We start from the raw sequence: 23,632 nt of genomic DNA, 5'->3' as shown, positions 1-23,632 counted from the left end.
ACGTCTTGCTGACTCCAGGTGCGGGCAGTTTTTGCGTATGAAGGTTTGTTGCATTCTGCATACTGTAGTAAGTGATAGGCAGGCGGCATGCACAGAGGTCCCTTGCTCGCCTGACTATTCGCAGAGGTGTGTTATGCGCAGTCTAACTTGCGTTCACTCCAACTAGGCTTTGCCCATCTGCACAATTGATCAGTGTTCGATCAGCACGGAAGGTATGCTTGGCCCAGGAACAGGCACCAGTGCTGCAAGAGACACTACGCCAGGCGCGCAACCACCGCCACATTTGCAGGCTAAATGAATGGTGTGGGTGGTCTTCGATGTCATGAGGCCTGTCTTGATGCGATGAATGGTACCAACGCCGATTGAGCGGTCAACCTTTCTCTTGTCCACCGAGCCGAGTATGCACAGGAATGAGATTCTGCATGGCAGGCCGTTGATCGCATGAGGACTGTCGCTGTCCTCGGCTCTTGCGTCGCATAGGGACTGGACGGAGGATCGGACCATGTTGTTGGCACTTGACCTCTGCGACTGCTCAATGCGCTTCACCGAGCAGATACAGTGAATGTCCGTGGTAAACGAGCAGGTATTGGGCGAACAAGTGTCAGCTAGAGACTTGTAGGGACCGGCCTGTGACGCCGTGCATGCATCGATGAAGCCAAGTTGGGGGGTGGTTGCATGATAGACGTAGAAGCGCAGTTGAAAGAGACTTTGATTGGGACGCCAAGGGCAGGGTGCGGGCGCCACCCTCGCCACTGCCCCCCCAAGGGGTGCCCGCAATGTTAGCACGGTTGGCAGGGTCCGGGGCCCAGAGAAGCGATTTCCAGGCCCTGGACCCACCGAACGGCACCGGAGAGGATGATGGCCACAGCACAAGCAGTTAGTCTTGGCGGGGCTGTGAACACTCGAAAACCTTTGATTCTTTTGGTTCTTCCTCTTACAATGTCATCTTGCAATACGCATCACTCTTGCAAGCAGTACACACAATGCTGATGGCATCTGGCGAGTATGCCTCGCCCTGAAACCGGTATTCATTACACTCTCTGTAGGTGTTCGGTACGTTGTACACCACATATAACGCCTGAGTCCGCATCCTGTTGCACTGCCCATCTCCCCTATCTCTCATACAGTTCCTGATATCCCATGAGCGAAAGTCTTTTACCCACTTGACCTTCCTGTCGTTGTCATTCTTCTTCACTTCTTTCGGGTAGGTAGGCTGCCGTCCTTACCGCTGCCACCTTTTGTGTAGGACAGGAGTCGTTCGCGGCAGCTTACTCGCTGTTTACTTCGATTCACAGCTTTCATTCTGCCTGACACGCAACAGCACCTAGCAAGATTCAGCCCAGGCACTGCTTTAATCAAATATTTCGCACACTCTTCTGGCACTATGTTCAATACTCCAGCGCACTACCGCAGTGGTCGGAGCAACTTGCCGACTCTTAATATTCCACAGCCTGGTCAGAACGAGCAAACCCCTCGATCCCATTCCGACATTGTGATCGGCATCGACGTTGAGACACTCCTCAATCAGCTACAACGCCATCCATACTTTGATCACTACTTGCCCGTTACCGAGGCATACCTCCGGGTCGACGATGAGGATTATAGAGTTGTTCTCTCTGTCATCCTCTATCTTCGCAATTTGCCCGGACGTCGGTTGGCATTTTGGCGCCACTACCACCCAACCATCTATTATACCCTACCTCCAGATCTCTTCGATATGATCACACAGATGCGGCAATGCAAGAGCTGGAACAGAGACAAAGGCAAGGTCATTGCTCTTCTCAACAGCGCTCGGACGCTGAATGATCCTGCTCAGGCCGTTACTGCAGATTCGCGGCGCGGAGATTGCGGCACACATCTTTCACCCGCCAGTGCTACTCGCTCACCTTCCCGAGAGTCTCTTCTCCGGCCTGCGTCTGCTCAATCCTCCTGGGAGTCCTCTGGTGTCAACCTCCATCAGTCACCCAGTTTTCAGGCCGAGTCGATTTGCAGCGGAGGTGAAGGCACGCCAGCATCAACTAACGCTGCCGGCCCGTCCAGGCATGGTTCGCGTAAAGCACCTCGGGGCTTCCGCTTTTGGTGTCCTTACTCCAACTGCAAAAAGCGCAAAAAGCACTACTTGCGACAGGGCGACTTCGAAAATCACCTGGAAAATGTCCATGGGCAGTTGGGAATACCAAATGTGCAGACCCACCTGCACCCTGCACCCGAGAATGACAATCGAAGTATTGACGCTTCAAATGAGCACGGCATGACTGCCATGCGCATGAACAACATGTCCTCCCGCATGCCTTATCCAGCCTTCTCCATGCCCAATCCTAGCACTCCAATTGGCACATCTCCTATGCTGGACCACCAACCTGACACTCCAACACCTGACTCTGTTGGCTCAGATGTTGTTCAAGCCGATGGACCAGGACGTGACTTGGACATGTTGGATCTCCCGAACGCGTGGCCAACAGCTCCCAACATGCCCTTGCATGACATCTCGTTCAAGTCTTCCGATAATCAGTCAGATTGGTTGTCCTATTCCAACTGGCAGTCATATTTTGGTCCCCACCAGCAATCGTATTCTTCAGATAGGCGACCGGACTAGCGTCAAAGGTACAGGCGAAGACAGTGATCATCACATCATACGTGATAACACTTCTTACTTTGTCTCGCTTTCATCAACTGCGCCTGATTCAGAAGGTGTTCAACATGACCACTTATTTCCCATCAGGTTGCTTTTGGAAGGATATCCCACTAATGCGCAACGGACAGAATGCATACTGGACAATGTCGTATGCGTTTCGACCACAGGAGCCACGATTTCCTTACTTTGATCAGACACATATCTGAGAGCTGTACGACGGCGTCTCTCAGGAGTTATGATGACGATTTTTGATACCGTATTGGAGCTCATCGAACTGGCGTACGGATGAGGTGTATGCACCTGACGGCCCTCGATGATGGTTCGAATGGCCATACCCGGGTATAAAACTCTCAATCTGTGCTTTTCGTATTTCAGCCCTTGTTGTGGCTGTCTTCATGGTTGCATTCATGTTACCAGGACATGAGCACCAGAAAGCTTCGCCGCATCCCGTTGGCATATGGAGTTGGATACTTGATTCTGTGGAAGAGATACCATGTACCAGTAGTTTCTTTATTCCCAAATACGAGAACAATAATGCATTGTACGTCCAGGTGTGCTCGTCCTATGGTCTATGGGAAGCCTCCATGGCCTTGGCCACCATTAGGACCGAGGGTACTTTACCATTCCCAACATGACTTAGTCACTCGGAGTTACGAATGCCGAAGGGGAAGTTCTGAGCCTCGGGACAAGGCATGGGATGTCTATTCAGGATGCGGGGGAAGTCCACCTGCTTTACCGGCGAGGCCGGGAAACATGTTGCGGAGTAATAAGTAATCAGTGAACCCGACTCTACAGTGGTGGTGTTCAGTACATCTATGAGTTGCTCTCCTTACGAATGATAGCTCCATTATTGTCGCTGAACACCGAAGAGACTGCAGTGCAAGGCACGTAGCATAGCACAATCTCTTCAACGTGATCTACAACATTCCCAAGTTACCTGAAGCATTTCCATACCATTGGCCATGTCCTCCCTCAACAACGCCTATGTGCTAGGTGTCGGGGTGACCAAGTTCATCAAGCCCCGCCAACTGAGAACATATCCTGAGTTGGGCTTCGAAGCCGGCACCAAAGCCCTGCTCGACGCACACATCACATACGACGATGTCCAGACAGGCATTGCATGCTACTGTTATGGTGACACCACGTCCGGACAAAGGATCTTCTATCAATTCGGCATGACCAATATCCCCATTTACAACACCAACAATGCATGCGCCACTGGCAGTACCGGGCTACAACTGGCACGCACGCTTGTGAGATCCGGTATTGTCGACGTCGTCATGGTCGTTGGCTTCGAGACCATGAAGCCAGGCAGCATCAAGAGCATCTGGGATGACCGTCCGAGTCCAATGGGCCTGGGAACGGCATTGATGGAGGAAACCCGAGGCAAGCATGGTAGCCCTCGAAATGCACAGTTCTTTGCCAATGCCGGCAGGGAATACATGGAAAAGTGAGCATTTATTCCATCCCGACTCCAACGACGCAATGTCCTGCTGTCCCTGCTACTATCAGCCGCAGAGAATTCATAGCCTGCCGCGTCGGTTTGTAGCGAGGCTGCTCCCCTTTTGTCAAAGCATCGCTCATATGGACACACCACGACTAACGTCTCCGTCCAGATACGGCGCCGAAGCCCGCGACTTCGCCGAAATCGCACGCGTCTCACACGAACACTCATCCCGCAACCCCTACGCCCAGTTCCAAAACGTCTACTCCCTCGAAGAAGTCGAGAAATCACCCATGATACACTTCCCACTCACCAAACTCCAATGCTCCCCGACCTCTGACGGCGCTGGGTCCGCGATCATCGTCTCACAGAAATTCCTCGACTCCCGCCCCGAACTCAAATCCCACGCCATCCTCATGGCAGGCCAGTCCCTGATGACCGACTCTCCGGCGCTCTTCAGCCGCAGCGCCATGGACTTAGTGGGTTACGACATGACCAAACGCGCAGCCAAAGCCGCTCTCGACGAGGCCGGCGTGTCGCCCCGCGACATCAAAGTGTGCGAACTCCACGACTGTTTCTCGGCCAACGAACTCATTTTGCTCGAGGGTCTCGGTTTCTGCGACGTGGGCAAAGCTCACGAGATGGTGCGCAACGGCGACATCACGTACGGCGGTAAAGGGCCTGTGATCAACCCTTCGGGCGGGTTGATCAGTAAGGGCCACCCGCTCGGCGCGACGGGCCTGGCCCAGTGCGCGGAACTCACGTGGCAGTTGAGAGGGTGGGCCAACAACGGCCGTCTCGTCAAGGACATTGACGTCGCGCTGCAGCATAATTTGGGTCTAGGCGGTGCCGTGGTGGTGACTGTGTATAAGCGTGCCGACGGCAAAAGGAACACGGATGTGAGCCTGAGCGATTCAGAGATAGCCAAATTGTCTGGGCTGGGGTATAATCCTGCTATCGAGGCGAAGGGTGTGACTCGCGAATTGGCAGACAGCGTCAGGAGTAAGGACCGTAGAAGTGACTATGCCCTGGGCGAGACGGCGGACAAGTTGCAGGCTAGATTGTAGTTCGTATAAAGTGATACTGGATGCAGGGCCTAAAGGACTGGAATTTTCCTTGTGACTTTTACGTACTCCCATACGACGGCCAGGCTGTTTCTCTAGAAGAGTCCACGAGCCCTGACGAGTGACGGCCTACAAGTTCATATCCCTCTTGACCGCCAAAAACGTCAGACTCCAAAGCTGTCTCACGTCGCTCTCCGTTCCAGCACCCACGCCCGGCGGAGGCGGCAAGTCGCCCAGCTGTGTAGTCACGAAGCCGGTCGAGTTACTGTACGTCCAACTCCACACTTCGCCCTGCAACTGCGCGGAGTTGGCCTCGATGCTATTCCAAAGCACGTTGTACGCCTTCTTAACGTTGTTATACACAGAAGGCATGGTGCACCATGTCGGAACGCTGCCGGTCGAATTGCACCGCCCAAGCTGCCTTTCGACGCCCTTGGCCATCATGGCGAGCTGGAACGACCAAATCACTGTTCCGTGGTAAGCGGCGTTGGTGAAATTAGCGATTAGCACGTCTGAGCCAGACATGGCCGGGTTGGCGACAACCATGCTCTGCGGCGTCATGAGTCCAGCTGGGAATGAACGAATCAGGCTATTGGCAGTAGAGTTGATGAAGCGCGTCTCCTGGGCTTGAGCTTCAGGCGTTGAAGCCGAGGCGTTTACGAAGAACACCCGGAAACTGGTGTCGCTGTGCATCACGTCCACTGAAGATAAGTTGTCGTAGCCCTGGAGCGAGATTGCATATGTGGTGATGTTGCCTGATGCGGGAAGAGATGATGCATTGGTCGGTCCGTCGTAGAATGTTGCTGTCTCGACGAAATGCTGCAGGCGGGATTTCGCTGTGGCAGACGTGACATTAGTCTCGAAGAAACGCAGGGTGTTTTCTTCCCATATTGTAGCACGGGAATCGGCTAGTGTGCGCCATGCGGTCACGTTGACTGACGTGTTGTTGGGAAACACTCCTGATGTACGTGCCAGTTGGCCGATGGCACGGAGGGCAGCAGGGACGAGTGCAGTGTTCACATCGAAAGGTATACGTCCACCTCCAATGCCATATGTCGAATCGCGCCATTGGCCGACGATTTGGTCGGACTTGAGATGGATCAGGTTTGCTGCCGTTTGCTTCTGTGCGAATGCTGCTGTCTGGTTCATGATCTTTTCGGCATTGATGAGTGTCAACTTGGCATAGGTCAGGTTGCGGTTCTGGACATCGATTGATCCTGCTTGACGGCTTAGCAAGGCACTGATGCGACCCGGCCTGCTGCTGAAATACTGCGCCATCAGGACTGGAAGATAGTAGTCCGTGTCGATCATTGGGTAAGTGAACCCTGGTGCGGTGCTCGTGATGTTATCTTGCAAATTGAGGTATGTGGCATAGTCGCCGATGGTCTCTTCGTGGCAGACCGAGCCATCGGTGCGGTTGATGCGCTCAAGCACAGCGCCAATAACGGCTTCTGTTGCTGATCCGTTGCCTTGGCTCAATACGGGTTCGAGAAGAAGGGCGCTGATCGTGCTGTCTCGACCAAAGTATGTCAAGAATCTCCATGCTCCAGCAAGCAGTTTCTCCGTGTAAGAGAGGAAGGATAGAGAAGTAGTCTCACTCGATGTGGCATTCTGCTGGGTGAGATTCTGGGAGGCCGTGTTGAGCACTTGAGCTGGTTCGAGTTGAGTCAGTTGCGGATAGTTGAAGCTGGCGGAGAAAGTGTAGTCTCCTGCACCAAAGCTAATGGTCTTATTCTGCTGGTGAATCGTGATGTTTGTGCCACTGTTTTGTTGTGGTACCAGGCTAAAGCTTGATACTGTGACGTTGTCGAGCCAGAGCCGCGACAGTGTCGCACCGGTCCCATTGGTTGTAGTGATGTTGATGGCATCCTGAATGATCGGCTGAAGAAGACTCGGGCCTTCTGTGAAGTCACGGATGGTTCTTACACTGCCCAAGATCGGGATCGTAAGTACCGCAGAGCTGTTGAAGGAGAGAACACCTTCGACTCCGACATAAGGGTACTGTGAACCTGTAACATTTTTATACACAGGGCTCAGAGGCCTCGCCAGTGCGATGCCAAGCGAGCCATTTCGACCGTTCTGGGGCTGGAAGAAAGTGCATATCCCACTGTTGCCGGCAGGCCATGCGACTATGAGTCTAGGGCCGATGATGGAGAGGTTTGAGTCCGGCAGAGGACTGGTAATGACGACTTGAGTGTCGCTGTGACAGTTGGAGTAGAAGTAGTTGTCGTATGGGGGAACGCTGATGTGTTGACTGACAGCCTGACAAGAACCAGAAGATTGGGACCATGCTGTCTGGAAAAAAAGCGCGGATAGCGTGATAAGATATGCCAACATGATGAGGGGAACTTGGACTGACACAGAATGACAAGGGAAAAAAATTACGACAAAGGAGTCGACCTACAGGATGAGGGTGGTAAAGCTTTTGAAATAGCAGGCACCATGAGGTCGTTGTCAGCAAGGACACAAGGTCAGTGCCCGCGACCGAGCACGATCCTGATGCTGAATCGATCGAAAATGACATCAATGGCTCACTGGGGTCCGGCTGCCAACGCGGAGAAGGCAGTCCTCTTACGAGAAGAGAATGTCAAAACGAGAATAGCAAAGTATCGAAGTCTGATGGAGGCGATGAAACCCTGGGGTTGTCCACATGATGCGGGGAGATTTTCCCGGGAGCACTGTAGAGGTGGCCTTCGAGCCAATCAGACAAACGTGCACACGCGGTCTGAATACTTCACCATAACGTACAGCGGAGCACTATATATTCCTGCGACCGGCGTCGAGCCTGAACCCAAATTTATGAGCAGCCAGTTCGGTCCACCAAACCTGGCTGGAAAAGGACTGACACAAAGTCAACGCTACCAAGAGTCGTTGTCGTGGTACCGTCGGACAGGGCGTACATGGACGCCATAAGTCCATGGTCAAGCAGTTTCGCGACAGGGAGTGCCCCGACTCCAAGCTAGTAGGATTACACGGTAGTGCTAATGACTTTCGCTCTTTCAACGATCAACCTATCTCGTTGTGTACGGGAAGCTTGGGCATAACAACAAGGAATGGTGTCTTGTTAAACCTGAGGAGCATCACCAGTCAGACAGTGCCCACGTTCCAGTAAATAGGCGTGGCGTCTTTTGTCGTCTTCACCACGACTGCTTCTGCCTTCTTCATCACTGCATCCCCACCGCTTTCCTAAACACCCTCGTAAAAGCCCATACATCATGGTATGAGTTGTACAACGGCACGGGTGCTACTCTGATCACGCCAGGCTTTCTCTGATCGACCACAATACCTGCCTTCTGCAGTTCCGAGCTCACACAATCAAGAAGACCAGATTCCAGAAGCAAGCACAGCTGCGCACCACGCTTCGACGGATCTAGTGGTGTGATGATCCGGAACTTCTGCTCTGCACCGCCCTTCAATAGGAGATACTGAAGATAAGCCGTCAACTTCAATGACTTCTTCCGCAGCTCTTCCATCGAGGTCTCTTCAAACACCGACAACGACGCGCATAAGGACGTCAAATCTATAGCCGAAGGGTTGGATATCTGGAAGCCTCCTGCTCCAGGAATCGGTCTGAACTCTACAAAATTTGTTCTCAGCAACCGACATCTCATACCACGAACCAGAGTACTTACTATTATCCATATTAAACCGTGAGGCCCTGTCACCACTGTACCATCCGGTAAGTCGATGACGAAACACCGGGGTATCGCAACCCTCGGGATACTCGACCTTTCCGTGCTTCTCGTGTACAAACAAGCCCGCAATCGCTCCTGGGCCAGCGTTCATGTACTTATACGTACACCAGGCTGCAAAGTCGACGCCCCAGTCATGAAGTTGTAGTGGCACATTGCCCGCCGCATGCGCCAGGTCCCAGCCAATCATCAGGCCTTTGGAATGGGCATACTCTGTGATCCTGGGGATGTCCAGGAACTGACCGCTGTAATACTGAACTCCGGGGAGCAATACCAGCGCAATCTCATCAGAGTACTCGTCGATGGTCGACAAAATCTTTTGTGTTGAAATGACATGATCCTCGTCAGGCTGGACCAGGATCATAGCCTCCTTCGGGTCGTACCCGTGCCACGAGATCTGCGATTCGATCGCATACTATTGTCCTCGGGTGTCAGTCTACAGCAACAACAAGATTGTGGAATGGGGGAAGCAAACTCCGCGTCAGCAAGAGAGACTACTTACGTGATCACTGGGGAACGCCTTCCACTCCAGAAGAACCTTGTTGCGCGTTGCCGTTGGTTGATAGAACGATGCCATCAACAAGTGGAGGTTGACGGTAAGTGTATTGGCGATGGCGACTTCCCCCGTCACCGCACCGACTAGCCGACAAGACTGCTCGGCGGCAAAATCAGCCATTGACTGCCACGGCTTCAACGGCGACTCTTCGAGTTCGGTGAAATGTCCTGCCACGCCGATGGACGACCACGTGTCGAGCTGTGCCTGGATATATCTGGACATACACTTTGGTTGGAGACCAAGTGAGTTGCCGCAGAAGTATATTCCATCTTGGTCGTTTTCGATTGCTGCAAGTGATTTCCTCTTCAACGACGCTTTCGAAGGGATTATGAATTTCTCGCGAAATGTGCGTAACGGATCCGATGAGTCGAGAGATCTGGCGTACTCCTCGCTGTCTGCATTGTCCGGGAAGGTGTGTTTCCCCGCGAGAGCCTGGTCAGAGGCAATCGTTGGAGGGTATATATCTTCGAGGATGCCTGGTGCCATTGTGATTGTGCTGGTGACTTGTGTCCTTGGGTATTCTGGGATCAATGCGTACGGATGGCGATTATTTCATTCATATTGCTGAGTCTGGGTAATGTCACTTTATCCCCCCAGGTCGTTCAGGCAAATGCAAATGCCGGCGGCCGGACACGGAGGTGCCACGAAAATTCGACATTCCCCAAGCGCTAACGCCACAAAGAGCCCGGACGCGATAGCCTGCGTGGTGAGGGCTTTTTGGTCAAGTCCGCCTCCGTCGGCATAAATTGGCACTGTCTGACAGAGACTACATCGACTACACAGTTCGAAATCCAGCAGGTTCGCGGCATAGGGTGCCTGAAGACAAGCCAGTTGGCCTGTACGGTGGAGCCGATGACCACCTCACAATCAAGCTTCACCCTGTAATGTTGTGTGTGAAAGCTTCCGTATTGACACGGAAGAACGAAATCTATTGAACATAAAACACGTGAGGCGGTCAGTCAGTACCACATTTTGCGGGACCCGTGTTGCCAGCTTCCGGCTCCACTCCACCACTTCACCGACGGTGAGGAGGATGTCCGTCAACGCCTTCCCATGAGGCGAGTGAGCGAAGAAGTCCGCTGATGGTGTGCGTCCTTGCGACACAGGTTCCCGCTCATGCTGGACTGGCATTCCTCAGTCTTCACGTCAGGTCTTTGGGAGACTGGGTTATGGCTTCGACATTTCTTGGTCGAGATCAGTCTCACATTGCGGCTCCCCAGGCTTCAGACCATCAGTACGCCATGTACAGTCTAAATCTATTCGTGCATAACTTGTATACTTCTATGCTCGCTAAAATCGATGCATCAACGTCATATGGCCACAGTGGCATCACGCGTCTCATCGCGAGTCCGTTTCAGGAATGGAATCAAATCCGTTCCTCCCGTTCCTTGCAGTTGTTTCTTCTCACAGCCCGAATTTTCCGGTTCTTGGCTCGTCGAAGAAGCCGTGGCCAGGTTAAGTGTCTTCTCCAGCACGATATAATGAGCAGGAGGGCTCCGAGAAGGCATAATAATGTAGCGCGTGACGATGCGGATGTGAATATCTCGCATATTGACCAGTGCGGCGACAGCTTCATTGTACGCCTCTCGAACGTCGTCGGATGTGGTCGGCCGCGACATATAGTCCTTGATATTGCTCAAGTTCTCAATTTGACTTAGGAATTCTCGGTGTATCCGTGGCATGTAGTTCCTCATTTCCTGCACCACATCAGTTTTGCCCCAAACTGGTCACGGTGGTATGAGACTCACCTGCATGAAAGGATTTGATTTTGAAGCCGAATGTTCTTGCGAGGGACTCCGATCTCCGGTCGCATGATGATCGACTTCGAGAAAAATGTCCAACAGCTGAATCAAAGAGCTTTGAGCGTTGCTTCCGCCACTGTGCTGTCGCCATTCCCCTTTCCCGTCTCCTTCATCGTAGAAAACGCCTCTGGGCAGGCCAGCTGCCGCCATGCCTTTGCTGCCTGCTAGCAATGGTCTGATATTATGGTAAAATACTTGCGGGTCACAATGCTCGTGCATTCGCTCCAGTAATCGCCCAAGGTCGTCAATACCTGCTGTGATGGATTGAAGACATGACAATACTGTCTTGCTGCCGTCGTGCCCAATGGCATGCAGGCACCTTAGCAGCTCCCATATGAAAATGGAGCCCGTCGCCTCCATAGACACCGATATCAGGTAAAACCACTCCTCATCCTTGGTGCCCGTGAAAGTGTGTAGTGAACGGAGGTTTCCTGGTTCGGTAAGGTCGCCGTCAGACTCTTTCGTAGCGAAATTCCACAAGTTGAGCGCTGCGTAAGTCGCAAGCGGTGGGAGACCGAAATGTTCAGAAGCCTGCAGGAGAGGACACGTGATTTGAGGTGGGAGGATCTAATCGCCATGTCAGAACTCCTGAGCAGCGGCCATCCATGATCTCAGTGACAAACCTCTGCTGGTCTTTCGCCTCCCCATATGTATGCATGAGTCAGGAAAACCAATAGTGAATATGCTCTCTGCCATTCAGGTTCTTCCTGCAAGTGCACTGTGTCAAGCGTAGGAAGACATTCGATCTTAGACCTGATCCGCCGACTTCTGATGAGATCAGGGAGGTGTTCAACCAGTTCTTCCCAGGGACCATAGTATGCCTGTGGCAGACGTTGCAGTGGCAGCTGCTCGGGCAGGAAACCATGCCTGGCTGTGGTGCTGTACCTCTTGAGGAAGTCTTCTGGTCTTTCTCTCATTGCAGCGAAATAATCAATTGCCAGCTATGCAAAGATGTGAAGCATCTGTCAAGGAAGGTGCATTGTCGGTAAGCCGCGGGCTTTGGAGGAGGCGGGTCAATTTCAATAACCAAGGATAAACTTCACTCAGTGGATGCGAGTGTCAGAGTGACATATTCCGGAACAACGTGGAGTTCGATATGGACGGAGCTCCGTTAGAGGCGGCACAGTCAAGGGACCGGAGCGCGGGGACACCCCATCAAGGTACCGAGCTCGGACCACATCTCAGCCGGTGTTTGCTTGAAACCACCAATCGTCCATGTTCCCAACGAAATCGTCTCCCTGAGCGAAAAAGCTCTGCGCCAGAATAGCCGCATCATTGTCCAGCGACGACACGAACTCAGAGCTTGCCAGCTGCATGGTGCTGTCACCCAGATCCTGAAAACTCGCTTGGCCGTGGGTGGCACCTGTGTCATTGATATGGGTCGGTTCCGGCAAGAGTCGGCTGCGAAGCACCTCGGCAGAATGCGAAGGCTGGCGATACATAGTGAGTGAAGACCCGAAATAGGATTCGGCGGTCTTCGGAAGGCCATCGATGGAAGTTGCTTCAATGATCTCCCAAAAGAGACTCAGATCGATAAGTACTCGTGATCCGGAAGTGGTTGGCGGTGCGGAATCGCGAAAGGATGCAGATACTACTCTCTCGAAAGCTTCTAGCTTTTGTGCCTGTACAAGTCAGTGGACGTCTCCAGTGGCAGGGAGCCCCGCCTAAATCGTCAAGCATGTTCCCCGGAAAGTGGCACTGTCTAACCGGTGTTGCTCTTCCGGTTCAAATCAATACCATACCTTGTTATCAGCACGGAGTCCATCGGACAGGACGACATAGTGTCAGCTCTTGACAACAGAGAGGCCGTTAGCTCTACCGCATACTCCTACTAGCTTGGAGTCAAGGCGCCTGTTGTCAAGAGCCTGCTGGAATTTCGGACTTATACCGTCGGTGCGCTCCATGTCAGACAGCGCCACTTTTCCTGGAACAGGCTTGCCGTAAAGTACCTACCAGGTATTTGACAAAAGGCCAATGGTCACCCAAGTCCTGAATGAATGAAAGACACTTCTGATATTGTTCCTGTTTTCTGCTCTGGACAGCTGGATCCTCGGCGTAGCTTTGCTGGAGGTAGATTGTTGCGGTCACAGCAGCCAAATGAGCCAGAGACGGGTCATGTAGTCTGAAGTTTTTCTGCTTGGACACGTCCAACAAGTGTATGATCCAATCCGTATGTGTCGCAGTGAGATATGCAGTGTGCTGCAGGAAGACTTCCGGCACCAACGTCATCTTGACGTTTCTCAGTGTTAGTGACATGAGCAGGGGATGGTTGAGCAGGCAAAGGATCGAGTGGTAGAGCATTTGCACAGTGAACCAGGCCGCCCAGAAATCAGCATGCTGTCGGAGCTGTTCTGGGTTGTGGTCCGCAATCTTTGCCGGGCGGAAGCGATATTTGTAGGCGAACTTGGTCTCAAAATCTGTCAAGTGCGCAAGGATCTGTGCATATTCAGATTGAGGTGACCAGGGTGGGAGAACACCAGCACGCTTGCCTCGTCGGTGTGCATATCTTAGAGCCTTGCGCCATATTTCACTGAGCTGGATCGCATAGGTGAAGATACCTAGGTCGGTCCCCTCGTCGGGATTATTTGATCCTCCAGGCTGCTCCAGCGAAGTATCGGTCATCTGAGAAGTAGTTTCGATTGGCGATACAGGGCTCTGGAGGGGTTTGGGAGTTTTGTCGTCCTGGATGAATGTGAAGAAGCCACTTGCAGAGCCATAAAGATATTTCAGGAGCACAACGCTCCAGTAGCATCGACGCCTTTCCTCGAGAGTATTCGACTGCCAATTTCCTGGATATTCTGCTGACAGCCCGGCCGAAAGAGCAAGCTCCATTGCTAGCGAACTGTACGTGCTGGCCAAGTGGGTGTTGCAGTCTGATTGTAGTGGTTAGCGTCTGTAGAATCAAGCCTGTCTCTCGAAGAAGTGGCATCGTCTGAGCGTTGTCGCCACTCAGGTTCAAACTGATACCCCATCTTATTGTCATTTAGGAGTCCTCTCCCCACATCGATAGCATCAGCTTCTGGCTGGGGGGAGGTCACCAGCTCTATCGCACAGCCCTACTAGCTTAGACTCGAGGCATCCGCTGTTGCAAAACCGCTGGGCCTTGTACTTGTATCGTCGGCGTGCTCCATACTAGACGGTGCCACTTTTCGGAAATAGGCTGATTGGATCTGGGGAGGACGTACTGTTAAACTCGAGTAGACTCAAGATGCACAAACTCTGTATTGTTGATAGTTCTACGGGCCCGTTGGCGATATGTTGCATAACCAGGCTTCGAGCTGATTGGCCGTAATCCTCGATTCTGTCAGTAGGATATATCGACGGTACTCCTGGCGAAGTCACAAAGCGGCCTGCAACTGCTAGTATGGCTAGTATGAGCTCATGACTTCGCTCTTTCAGTGTCGACAGGAGTATATCTGGAAGGAAGAGCGGTAGAGGGCGATAGTTGCAGTAGGTGAGGTAGGCCAGGACTGCCGCTTCTATCGTTTCCCACGTTGGTAGCCTGGTCAGTATCAGTAATGGGGGTAAAGCTTGAGTAGCGAGCCTGTTCCAGTAACGCTGGCACCGTCTGACAGGGAGTCCATCGGTGTCATCAGTTCATGGGCCACGGTTTCGCACGGGCGGGTGCCTTCACCCCAAGATACCCGTACATCGTTGTGTGTAAAAACTTCCTGGGAGGACAACAAGAATAGTATCTACTTGAACCTGACCGGCTCCAGCAGTCAGACTGTGCCACGTTTTCCGGAAACAGGACAGGCTTGACAGTTTGACTCAATTACCTAGTGGATTGCGTCGGACTTTTAGGACGACGGTCAGCATTGATGCGCGAAGACTCTGCCAGAGCAGGTGTAAGGGGCAAATTATTAGCCACAGTGCTGTTCTGGTTTCTTCGACCTTGTCAGCGCTTCTCTTGTGAATTATGCGTGCTAGTTCATACCTTAACGCCGCGCGCATTTCTAAGACCACTTCTTCGAGGTTATGCAACCTGTCTTCCTATAATTGACGGTCAACACAGAATCCTGACAGCATGCCGGAAAGGTCTTTCTGGGCATGCCTGGCTAGCAAGTCCGTTTCCAGACAAGGTGGCACCGGAAGACAGCGAGTACACCTGCCACGTAATCTGGTAATCCAAGGCGAGACTGACGGCGGGAACTTGGCATTCAATATGGTATAGCTATACCGATGGACATGGCGAAATCCTGAATACCAAACGCTGATTATTCAACGATGTATACGAAGGCCTCCGTAGCAATGTTGCGGACTTATGTCCATTTGAGCCAAACGGACTCCCACGGTCAGACTGTGCCACTATCTCTGGAAACAGGCTTGCTAGGGCTCGCTTACCATTCTTGGACCGTTCGAGGGCTGAGAGGGGCTCGTGATAGGTGCCGCCGTGAGGTTCACGTGTGATGAGCGAGGTGGGCTCATTGTGCTCCGAGCCGGAACAGTGGCTGATGCATAGGTACATTGTTGGCCCAGCCTGGCACACAGGGAGCATACTGGTCGCTCTGCCGGACATCTCGCCTTTTTGCGGCTAGAGTCCAATTAGTTCAAGAATGTAGAGGAGAGCCTATTCCCAGAAAGAGTGGCACTGTCTGAGACAACGATATAAGACATGGTCCGGCAGGTTCGCGACAGCGAGTGCCTCCACTCAAGGCTAGTATGGTTGTACGGAGAGCTGATGACCTTCCTCCTGCCAAGCACTAATGCGATATCGGTATATGCGGAGGGTTTGCCGACGACAAGAAGAAGGTATCTCTTTGAAGCGGAAGAGCAACAGCGGTCACACGGTGCCACTTTTTCTGGAAACAGGCTTGCCGCCAAGCCAACGCGCCCCCAACTTACCGGCAAGGCTCGCAAGCCGTACGCATACGCTTCTGTGGGCGTTCCGGCGTCTCCATAGCATGCGTGGAGGACGTGGAAGGAGAATGTGTGTGAGTGTGAAGTACGGAAGAAGTTTGACGGAGGTCGACGGAGCTTGACGTCCGTCAAAATGACAATGATGCTTTGAGTGATTTATGCTCGACGCTAAGGTACGGTGAAACATATGGCTGGTCCTTGTCAATGGATTATCGAGGATCGACGGATGCCAGTGTCATTGCAGTATTATTCATGACTCTAACAGAATAGCCATACATCGTAGTCGCCCTACTTAAGCCTCTTCTTTCTGAGGGTCTGCTGCCTTCTTCTTCTCTTTCCGAATATCCTTCCACCCCATCCCCCACCCAGTCAGGAAATCAGCGCATGAGCACGCAACTGCAAGGTAGAAGACGCGATCGATGCTCTTGCTGTATGCAACCAACACCCGCGCCAGCTCCGTCGGATCAGTGACTACCTTACTGATACCGGTCGCCCCCGCAGCGATAACCACCTCGGGATTCACACCTTTAGCGTACTTCGGAATTGTGTCTCGAAGGCTGGTGGTGAAGATCGTCTCACCACAGGTCAGCAGCAGTGCTCCGCCGAGTGTTTGCGTGAATGTCAACAAGGACATGGAGATCGAGACCATCGAAGCAGGGAGCGTGTTTCGTACGGCCACAAACGGCATCTGTAAGGCAAGCGCACGGCCGAATCCCACGATGACCTGGTATCCTATCCACTTCCCAGAGGAGCTCGTCGGAGACAGCGTGGAGAGCAAGCCGTGACCTATTGAGGCAAAGATAGTAGAGGCCACCACGAAGGGAAGATAATAACCCATCTTAGTCACTAGGAGGCCTCCGTCAGTAACGTAGAATTCGTCCTTGATGCGCATGGGGCACTAACCTGCTATACCCGAGATCAAGGTGCCCACAAATTGACTGAGGATATTGGGCAGCAAGTCCACCCCACTCATCATAGGAGATGCCCCTTTGGTCGACTGAAAGTAGATGGGCAAATAGTAGATTACCACTTGCATCGAAGAAAACAAGAAAAATGAAGTCACACAGCTGGACCAGACGCCTCTGACCTTCATCATAGATAGAGGAACCATTGCGGCATCCCCTTTGTAGTATTCCCACCCCAGGAAAATGATAAATGTGGCCCCAGCGCCACAAAAGAGTCCGATCACGGTGGCACTGTTCCAGGCGTCTTCGTTGCCACCATACTCTAGCGCGAGGAGAAGCTGGATCGTCGAGGGAGCAAACAGAGCAAATCCTATGAGATCGAGTTTGGTCCTGACAGTCTCCCAAACGGAAAGCTCGCGAGTCTGGCTGTTGCTGGGAAGGCGCACCAGTACGAGAAGGATTGCCACGACGCCACCGATTGGCAGGTTGATATAGAAGCCTATCAAATGAGCTGACGTCTGCAACACCCGGTAGGAGACTTAGACCATCGCCACGTCGTGTATTCGGTGAAAGCACCGCCAATGAGGGGCCCAATAACCACACCCATTTGGCCAACTGGAACATGCATGAGTGAAAAGGTCGACATGAAAGGGACAGAATACTTACAGCCCATCAAACCTCCAAGGTATGCTGGCCTTTTAGGTAGGGGTATACTATTCGAAAGGATTGTTAAGGCCCCGTTCACCAAGCCTGCACTTCCAATGCCAGCCGCAGCTCGTGAGACAACAAGCATCTTCGACGACGTCGAGACACCGCAAAGCAACGAACCAAGTTCGAAGAGGGCGAAAAATGAGAGGAAAATCCGCTGTTATTGTCAGAGGGCCATTTCCGATTAATCAATGGCTGAGAGAAACTCCCACCTTAGCCGCAAAGTGCGTATATAGCCTCCCTGCTAGCGGTTGAAGTGAGGCGTTAGCTAGCAGGTACGCACTACCATACCACCCAACATCTCCGAGTGAATGAAACTCGCTGGTGATCCTGGGAACAGCCTATATGTGGTTGAGGACCATGTCAGATCATACACTGTCTCGCTTCACAGGAGGACTTTAGGAATACTTGCTGTCGCAACTATCGCTATATCTAGAAGCTCTAGAAATGCCACAAGAGATAGCGACAGCATCACCAGAAGGAGCCGGATCCCAGTGATATAGTTGACCTCATCTGTGGTCTCTGTGCCTGTCTTTCCTGATTCATGCTTCTCGCTTCAGTTGGCCTGATCGAGTTCTTCACCGACTGAGCTGTTTTCATTCCCCCTCCCCTCCATTTGTGCCTCCTTCTCTGGCGACAGGCGAGTCTTGCCATTCGCGACTGTTCCTTCTTGTGCACTCGTGGGGTCACCGTTTGTGTGGTCGTTGTCCATCGTTGCCTGAGCGCCAGTAGTTCTGCTGAGTCGCATTCGTTCGAATTGGTCCAGTTCGAGTTTAGTCTAGGGTCAATCAGGCGAAGGGAAACGGACAAAAGGCGAAATCACCAGAATGTCGCTCTCTTCAAGTTCTTCCCACTTCCAGCCCAGTCCATGTAGGTAGCAAGACACGAGTTGCTGCAGCCAATGCGAGCCTCGCTTGGTGTAGCAACGTCTGCGTTCACGTGGTAAGTATGCACGACCTCGATGGGGCCGGATTTATGGGGTAGTAGATCCAGGTACTCGATTGGCGCGAGAAACATCAGTACATATACCATACTCGGCAGACTCACCACAGACTACACGAATCTCGCCATCGACGTCGCCAGGAGTGGACAAAAGCATCTTTCCTGTATCCCTCGGAAGTAAGAGACGGACGTAGCATGTGCCTCCGTCGCACAGGTATGGTGAATAGATGCGAATGGTTCTCGGAGGGTTCCCTCAGAAATTCCTCCGTCCCACTTTTCAGACGTTGCAGGAGGCTGATCCAATTGGGCCAGCTCCGAGTCTATCGGGTGACCTTGGGACCAACGAGACCACCATCTGAACACAGCAACGGCCGAGAATGTATCATCAATACCTAATTCCTCACCTTAACATGTACGTCAGAGCCTGCGGAAGTACCGGGCGCATCCGAACTGTAGAAGGACGATCTGGGAAGCTAGGGCCGATGTTGATGCATCAGGTAAGAGACTTAATTGTAACGGTCGCTCCTCCTTCCCAGAGGGATTTTTTTACCTCGACTGGGGGAAGAGCCATTCTCCCTCGTAAGTATACAAGCAGCCAACCCGAGCATTCCACTCGTTTGCGTGAGGCTGGACTGTTTGGTATCAATGGAGACATTAATGACGCTCACCCTTGGAGAAGCAAGTGAGGCAACGCACCGCTAAAGTACAAATGCTGGCAAGCTGCACGGTAATATAGACGACCGCTATATTACGCTCGTCTGATTTTAGTACGCGCAACGTCTCTCGTTACTCAACCCGGACCCATTTGGACCTGTGCCGGCTCATGAGACCAACACTTTGCTAGCAACTCACCCTTGTGCCAATCAGCTAGCACGACAAAGCCAGCGTCCAAAAGCTACTGCAGTTCTCGTTCCCAATCATTGATGGTTGCGTGCAATGGGAGCAATGCTATCGCCGTGAGGGACAATTGAGTGCTGCGAAGAAGAGGTCGTAGCAGCGTATGTATGACACCAGCAACCGCTACGTTCTGGCATAGGATAAATTTGTCCCTGAGGTAAGAACAGTGTCCCTGTCTCTCATGACCTCGAAGGGTTCATTGCCAAAAAGAAATACCCTGACTCCGATTCGTAAGGGAGGTTTGGACATTCGAAGCGCGAATGAGCTGCGATTCGGGCAACCTGCCTAATCGATCCACACGTCAATGCCAGGCAGTTGAGAAATGCAGAGCTTGACAGTAGTCGAGACGCTAAAGCTGCTGATAAGATCCAGGAAATACCATCCGAGACCACCTGTCTTCGCACATGAACTGATGAGCGTGGAAGGACCGTGAAAAAACAAAGGTCCCTGGGCCGAACATCGATAACGTCCATGGCCCCTATGTGTCAAACGGTTTTATGGCACCTGTCTGTGGCGCTGTCAGTCAATGGACATGGTATTTGACTGGAGGGCACAAGGCGACAGACTCAAGTACTGCGGGTATCTCGCCGGCCACCGTTGCCGCTGTTGTCATATCTGACCTTGCACTAACATTAGGTCACTACAATTGATGATTGCGTACCTCTACATGGTCAACCCACAGCGACGTCGATAGCTTACCATGTATTTCGTACAGTACCTTGCAAAGACTGCTTAGGCTGTGGTGAGACCGTCCTCGGATTTTCGATTTCAAGGGACCTCGAAACGCTTCGTTGTGATCTCATCAGTGGTGGTCAGTCGTCGTCAGCATTCTCTTTGAGTCGCCGCAAAAATCAACAAAATGCCCAATCCACCTATCGCAGACGCGACTCGTGCAGTCCCACATAGTTCCCATGTGTCAGTCTCGGCATTCACCATCCCAGGGATCTCAGGGGACTGACAGCCAAAACGCCTGCCACGGGCTTCTGGACCTTGGGATCGCTTGAAGTACTATAGGTAGGCACTGGCAAATATTTACATCCTGTTTGGCGTGCTCGTCTGCTGCCGCCGCGGAAGCTCGAAGATTTGACAGGAGTTCGCGCACACGCTCTGGTCACTGACACAAAGGGGATATGTCTCAAAGGTACAGGAGGCATGATGCTTTGGCCTTTGAATATTACACTCGATGGTACACCGCAACCTGCAATTCGATCTATTGTTGGCCTCCATGAGTTTTCTAAGGCTCACAGTCTTTCCTTGAGCCTTCAATACCTCTTCCTGCGGAATTCAATCTGATTCACCTGGCTGGCCATCGTGACCTATCGTCAGCATGTTCGCCTCAACCAAATCCGGCGGGCAGACTCTGCTTCTCTTACCAGCATACGTCCTTCTCGAAACCATTCGCGCTATCCTGACCTACACTGCCATTCATTCACATGTCCCAGTCTCATCGACGTGCATCACATTTGGGTACTTGAACTTCACAGTGCTGGACGGTTCGATGACTAACCCAACCCATGCAGATCTGAGTTGGGCAAGCTTACAGTGACCACGATTTTCCTATGCCGCTGGATTCGCAAGGAGGATAGACATCTCTCAGTATGGAGTTTCCTCGCTGAGATCCGCTCGGTAGCGACCAATGCGACATGGAAGTCATATCTCGCCTACGCGGTTCCTTCCTTGATGTACCTTGCCAACAACCTCTTATATCTCTTGGGTCTGGAGCTGAGCACGCCTGCAACGCTTCATATCACAGTACTTGCAAAGGTCACAATCCCCTTCAGCGACTTTGGATGACATGGCTGACCGTCTCTGATAGTTGCCCATTACCGCCATTCTCCACCACTTCCTCTTCGTACCTCAACGCAATTTCTATGCATGGCTCTCCCTCGCCGCTCTCTGCGTCGGTCTGGTCGGTTCAAACGTTCCTTTGGATCTGATCACCTGGATTGGACTGGCTCCAAAAGGCCAAGCGCCTCCATTGTCGAAAGAAGCCTTCCTTGGGCCAATCATTGGTTTGATGATCGCAGTCTCATCTGCAGGTGCCAGCATATATATGGAGTTCATCTTGAAACAACCGGTGGCTTTCTGGGTTGCACAGTTCTGGCTGTACAGCTATAGCGTCCTCTTCTCTGGTCTTGCGTTCATATTCTGGGACGGACAGGTCAAGAGCGCAAAAGCCCCCAATGCTCCAGTGTTTACACGGGGCGACGTTTTCGCAACACCAGAGGCTATTTTCGTCAACCTGGCAGTAATCGTCGCTACTGCTACGACAGGCCTGGTGGTCGCCAATATCCTACGCAAACAGGACAACCTGGTCAAGCTGATCGGCACCTCTCTGAGTATCGTCACAATTATCGTCGGGCAGTGGATGTTCTTTCCAGCCTTGCGAGCAAAGACATTCAACGTTCAGACTGTGGCTGGTGCGGGCATCATAGCCATCTCCGTCTGGACCTACCACTATTACAAGCAAGCGCAACCCCGCGCACCAGGTTCGCGTATCGAGTATAGCGACGAACTCGATTCAGATTCAGAGAGCTCGATTCCTCTCACAGGAAAGGAGGGTGACTTGCCGACACCGGACTCGCCTGCACCTGTGACACGGACAAGCAACGGGACCCTCACTCCCACTCTACCACGAGTGGCAGCAGCGATATCGGCTGTCGTAGGCCTCAGCATGGTCACGGCTTTCTTCCAGCAACCCCAACACTTGCACAACGGGCCATTCACGCGGCCGTTTTCGGTCGACATCTATGGAAGCAGGGACGTCGAACGGTTTTTCGTGCCCAACAACGTCACGCCCGCTGTCTGGGGCCAGACGCGAAGAGAGGTGGGCTGTATCAAGAAATGGATCAAGAGTGAACACATCACGCCAGACACGCAGAAATTCAATGACTGGGAATACTCTTTCTTGGAGTCTGGATGTCCTGTCTACCCCATCCCAGACGGAGGAATGATTTTCCACCAGTACTGGAATGGACCGTGGAGACCCTTCCAGGAGATCACCATCGACGGTTTTCTCGCCACACAACGCCTTGGCGACGGTCATCGTTTGATCTACTGGTACGAAGAAGGAGGACCGACCGATGCGGTTCGCGCGAAGTACACCACAGGCGAGTACGGCAAGTACGTCGAATTTCGAGAATTAAACCGCACCGCCGAGGCAAAGGGAACATGTCTCGAGAACATGCGAGAGTGGGCCGATGTCGAGTATCAGAAGGAGCTTGAGATGAAGAAGTCCACATCCAGCGATCTGGTCCGTAACATGCTGCTGGCCAAGTACGGCGGCGTCTGGCTGGATTCGGATACGATTCCACTGGTTGATTTCACGCCTATGATCAGAAGTGGTCCGTCCGTGCCTGCGGTATGTTAACTCTCTTCCTTTCCATGTTTGGATCTACTGACATTCAATTTAGCTCGGCGGCAGCAACTACAACAACGACATCCTGGTCTTCGGACCTGCCGTTCCAGACGGTCCCGGTGACAGAGTCCTCCACACGACCTGCGAGATGCCATACAATCACACGCTGTTCGTGGAGAAGTTTGCCAATCACACTGTAAAACCCGTGTTCTGGTACTGGCTGTACAATGACGGTCTCTTCAAGCTGTGTTCGAAGAAGGAGTTTGATTGTGGACTCGCCAAGATTCCTGTCGATTATACGGACGGGTACGCATTCGCCATCAAAGGACAGGAGAAGATGAAGCCCTGCGGGCAAGGAGAGGAGGAGGCTTTTCCGCCGGGGTCGCTGGTGCCCGTGACGCTACGACGGCTGTGGGCATGGCACAATAGGATGGGCCACAGGGATGATGAGTGCGTGGACATTGAGAAGAACACGCTCATTGGCGCCGTGAGGAGGAGGATCCGTGAAGTTCTGTCTCACGGGCTGAAGATGGAGGGGCAGGATTTGTTCCCTGGACCTTCGGTGCTGAGTCGGAAGAGGTCTCTTCTGGAGGCGGCGGGTATGCCTGAGCAGTCATAATCCTGCAGATACACACGGTGATACCCTTCCTTTGATGCTGCCATGTCTACTTATGATTAGCGTTCTTTACAATAACATCAAGATTTTCAATGTCAGAAAGAGCGGACATCGTAATCACATCAGAACTTCTTCAAGATGAACCACCAGTGA

At 52.4% G+C, this 23,632-nt stretch overlaps 8 protein-coding genes across 8 annotated transcripts; 3 read left to right on the top strand and 5 right to left on the bottom strand.

Annotated features, from left to right (window-relative positions):
* The first annotated feature begins 1,254 nt into the window (after nt 1-1,254).
* On the top strand, nt 1,255-2,646 carry EDD37DRAFT_52068 (uncharacterized protein). The gene has a single exon (XM_062813636.1). It carries the CDS (start codon nt 1,385-1,387, stop codon nt 2,594-2,596), a length of 1,212 nt encoding a protein of 403 aa, XP_062675349.1. The 5' UTR covers nt 1,255-1,384; the 3' UTR covers nt 2,597-2,646.
* Nucleotides 2,647-3,388: 742 nt separating this feature from the next.
* Nucleotides 3,389-5,209, top strand: EDD37DRAFT_52049 (sterol carrier protein 2). Its single transcript, XM_062813634.1, has 2 exons — nt 3,389-4,085; nt 4,252-5,209. Exons 1-2 carry the CDS (start codon nt 3,598-3,600, stop codon nt 5,144-5,146), a joined length of 1,383 nt encoding a protein of 460 aa, XP_062675348.1. The 5' UTR covers nt 3,389-3,597; the 3' UTR covers nt 5,147-5,209.
* Nucleotides 5,014-7,747, bottom strand: EDD37DRAFT_52054 (uncharacterized protein). The gene has a single exon (XM_062813635.1). It carries the CDS (start codon nt 7,478-7,480, stop codon nt 5,273-5,275), a length of 2,208 nt encoding a protein of 735 aa, XP_062675347.1. The 5' UTR covers nt 7,481-7,747; the 3' UTR covers nt 5,014-5,272.
* A 534-nt stretch (nt 7,748-8,281) lies between these two features.
* On the bottom strand, nt 8,282-10,067 carry EDD37DRAFT_51975 (putative kynureninase). Its single transcript, XM_062813633.1, has 3 exons — nt 9,338-10,067; nt 8,776-9,250; nt 8,282-8,720 (listed from the first exon to the last, which is right to left on the bottom strand). Exons 1-3 carry the CDS (start codon nt 9,875-9,877, stop codon nt 8,308-8,310), a joined length of 1,428 nt encoding a protein of 475 aa, XP_062675346.1. The 5' UTR covers nt 9,878-10,067; the 3' UTR covers nt 8,282-8,307.
* A 544-nt stretch (nt 10,068-10,611) lies between these two features.
* On the bottom strand, nt 10,612-12,242 carry EDD37DRAFT_51822 (Indoleamine 2,3-dioxygenase). The gene is made up of 3 exons (XM_062813631.1): nt 11,817-12,242; nt 11,140-11,760; nt 10,612-11,088 (listed from the first exon to the last, which is right to left on the bottom strand). Exons 1-3 carry the CDS (start codon nt 12,108-12,110, stop codon nt 10,702-10,704), a joined length of 1,302 nt encoding a protein of 433 aa, XP_062675345.1. The 5' UTR covers nt 12,111-12,242; the 3' UTR covers nt 10,612-10,701.
* On the bottom strand, nt 12,243-15,448 carry EDD37DRAFT_51923 (uncharacterized protein). The gene is made up of 5 exons (XM_062813632.1): nt 15,131-15,448; nt 14,973-15,080; nt 14,379-14,695; nt 13,147-14,066; nt 12,243-12,815 (listed from the first exon to the last, which is right to left on the bottom strand). The coding sequence occupies exons 1-5, from the start codon at nt 15,145-15,147 to the stop codon at nt 12,375-12,377; spliced, it is 1,803 nt and encodes a 600-aa protein (XP_062675344.1). The 5' UTR covers nt 15,148-15,448; the 3' UTR covers nt 12,243-12,374.
* An 897-nt stretch (nt 15,449-16,345) lies between these two features.
* EDD37DRAFT_671269 (putative MFS multidrug transporter) lies at nt 16,346-18,842 on the bottom strand (the record flags this gene model as incomplete). The annotated part of the gene is made up of 7 exons (XM_062819401.1): nt 18,253-18,842; nt 18,079-18,213; nt 17,879-18,007; nt 17,625-17,823; nt 17,484-17,573; nt 16,957-17,457; nt 16,346-16,908 (listed from the first exon to the last, which is right to left on the bottom strand). Exons 1-7 carry the CDS (start codon nt 18,412-18,414, stop codon nt 16,346-16,348), a joined length of 1,779 nt encoding a protein of 592 aa, XP_062675343.1. The 5' UTR covers nt 18,415-18,842.
* Nucleotides 18,843-20,832: 1,990 nt separating this feature from the next.
* EDD37DRAFT_604344 (nucleotide-sugar transporter-domain-containing protein) lies at nt 20,833-23,482 on the top strand (the record flags this gene model as incomplete). The annotated part of the gene is made up of 4 exons (XM_062814730.1): nt 20,833-20,972; nt 21,026-21,269; nt 21,322-22,866; nt 22,919-23,482. The coding sequence occupies 4 exons, from the start codon at nt 20,833-20,835 to the stop codon at nt 23,480-23,482; spliced, it is 2,493 nt and encodes an 830-aa protein (XP_062675342.1).
* Nucleotides 23,483-23,632: the final 150 nt, after the last annotated feature.

This window comes from Exophiala viscosa (assembly GCF_022695815.1).
Source record: "Exophiala viscosa unplaced genomic scaffold EDD37scaffold_1, whole genome shotgun sequence".
Taxonomy (NCBI): Eukaryota; Fungi; Ascomycota; class Eurotiomycetes; order Chaetothyriales; family Herpotrichiellaceae; genus Exophiala; species Exophiala viscosa.
Note: the sequence above shows the minus strand (reverse complement) of the source record. Positions and strands in the feature narration are given on the sequence as shown.

Bases quoted from the DNA above. Each gene is read 5' to 3' on its own strand.
- EDD37DRAFT_52068 (XM_062813636.1), top strand. From the start codon at position 1,385: ATGTTCAATACTCCAGCGCACTACCGCAGTGGTCGGAGCAACTTGCCG.
- EDD37DRAFT_52049 (XM_062813634.1), top strand. From the start codon at position 3,598: ATGTCCTCCCTCAACAACGCCTATGTGCTAGGTGTCGGGGTGACCAAG. The intron at 4,086-4,251 runs GTGAGCATTTAT...GTCTCCGTCCAG, and splicing joins GGCAGGGAATACATGGAAAA to ATACGGCGCCGAAGCCCGCG.
- EDD37DRAFT_52054 (XM_062813635.1), bottom strand. From the start codon at position 7,480: ATGTTGGCATATCTTATCACGCTATCCGCGCTTTTTTTCCAGACAGCA.
- EDD37DRAFT_51975 (XM_062813633.1), bottom strand. From the start codon at position 9,877: ATGGCACCAGGCATCCTCGAAGATATATACCCTCCAACGATTGCCTCT. The intron at 9,251-9,337 runs GTAAGTAGTCTC...CGAGGACAATAG, and splicing joins AGGCGTTCCCCAGTGATCAC to TATGCGATCGAATCGCAGAT. The intron at 8,721-8,775 runs GTAAGTACTCTG...CAAATTTTGTAG, and splicing joins ACGGTTTAATATGGATAATA to AGTTCAGACCGATTCCTGGA.
- EDD37DRAFT_51822 (XM_062813631.1), bottom strand. From the start codon at position 12,110: ATGAGAGAAAGACCAGAAGACTTCCTCAAGAGGTACAGCACCACAGCC. The intron at 11,761-11,816 runs GTTTGTCACTGA...CATGGCGATTAG, and splicing joins GAGGCGAAAGACCAGCAGAG to ATCCTCCCACCTCAAATCAC. The intron at 11,089-11,139 runs GTGAGTCTCATA...GATGTGGTGCAG, and splicing joins AATCAAATCCTTTCATGCAG to GAAATGAGGAACTACATGCC.
- EDD37DRAFT_51923 (XM_062813632.1), bottom strand. The intron at 14,696-14,972 runs GTAATTGAGTCA...GATACTGACCAG, and splicing joins AGTCCGACGCAATCCACTAG to GCTACCAACGTGGGAAACGA. The intron at 14,067-14,378 runs GTACGTCCTCCC...CACTACAATCAG, and splicing joins GAGTCTACTCGAGTTTAACA to ACTGCAACACCCACTTGGCC.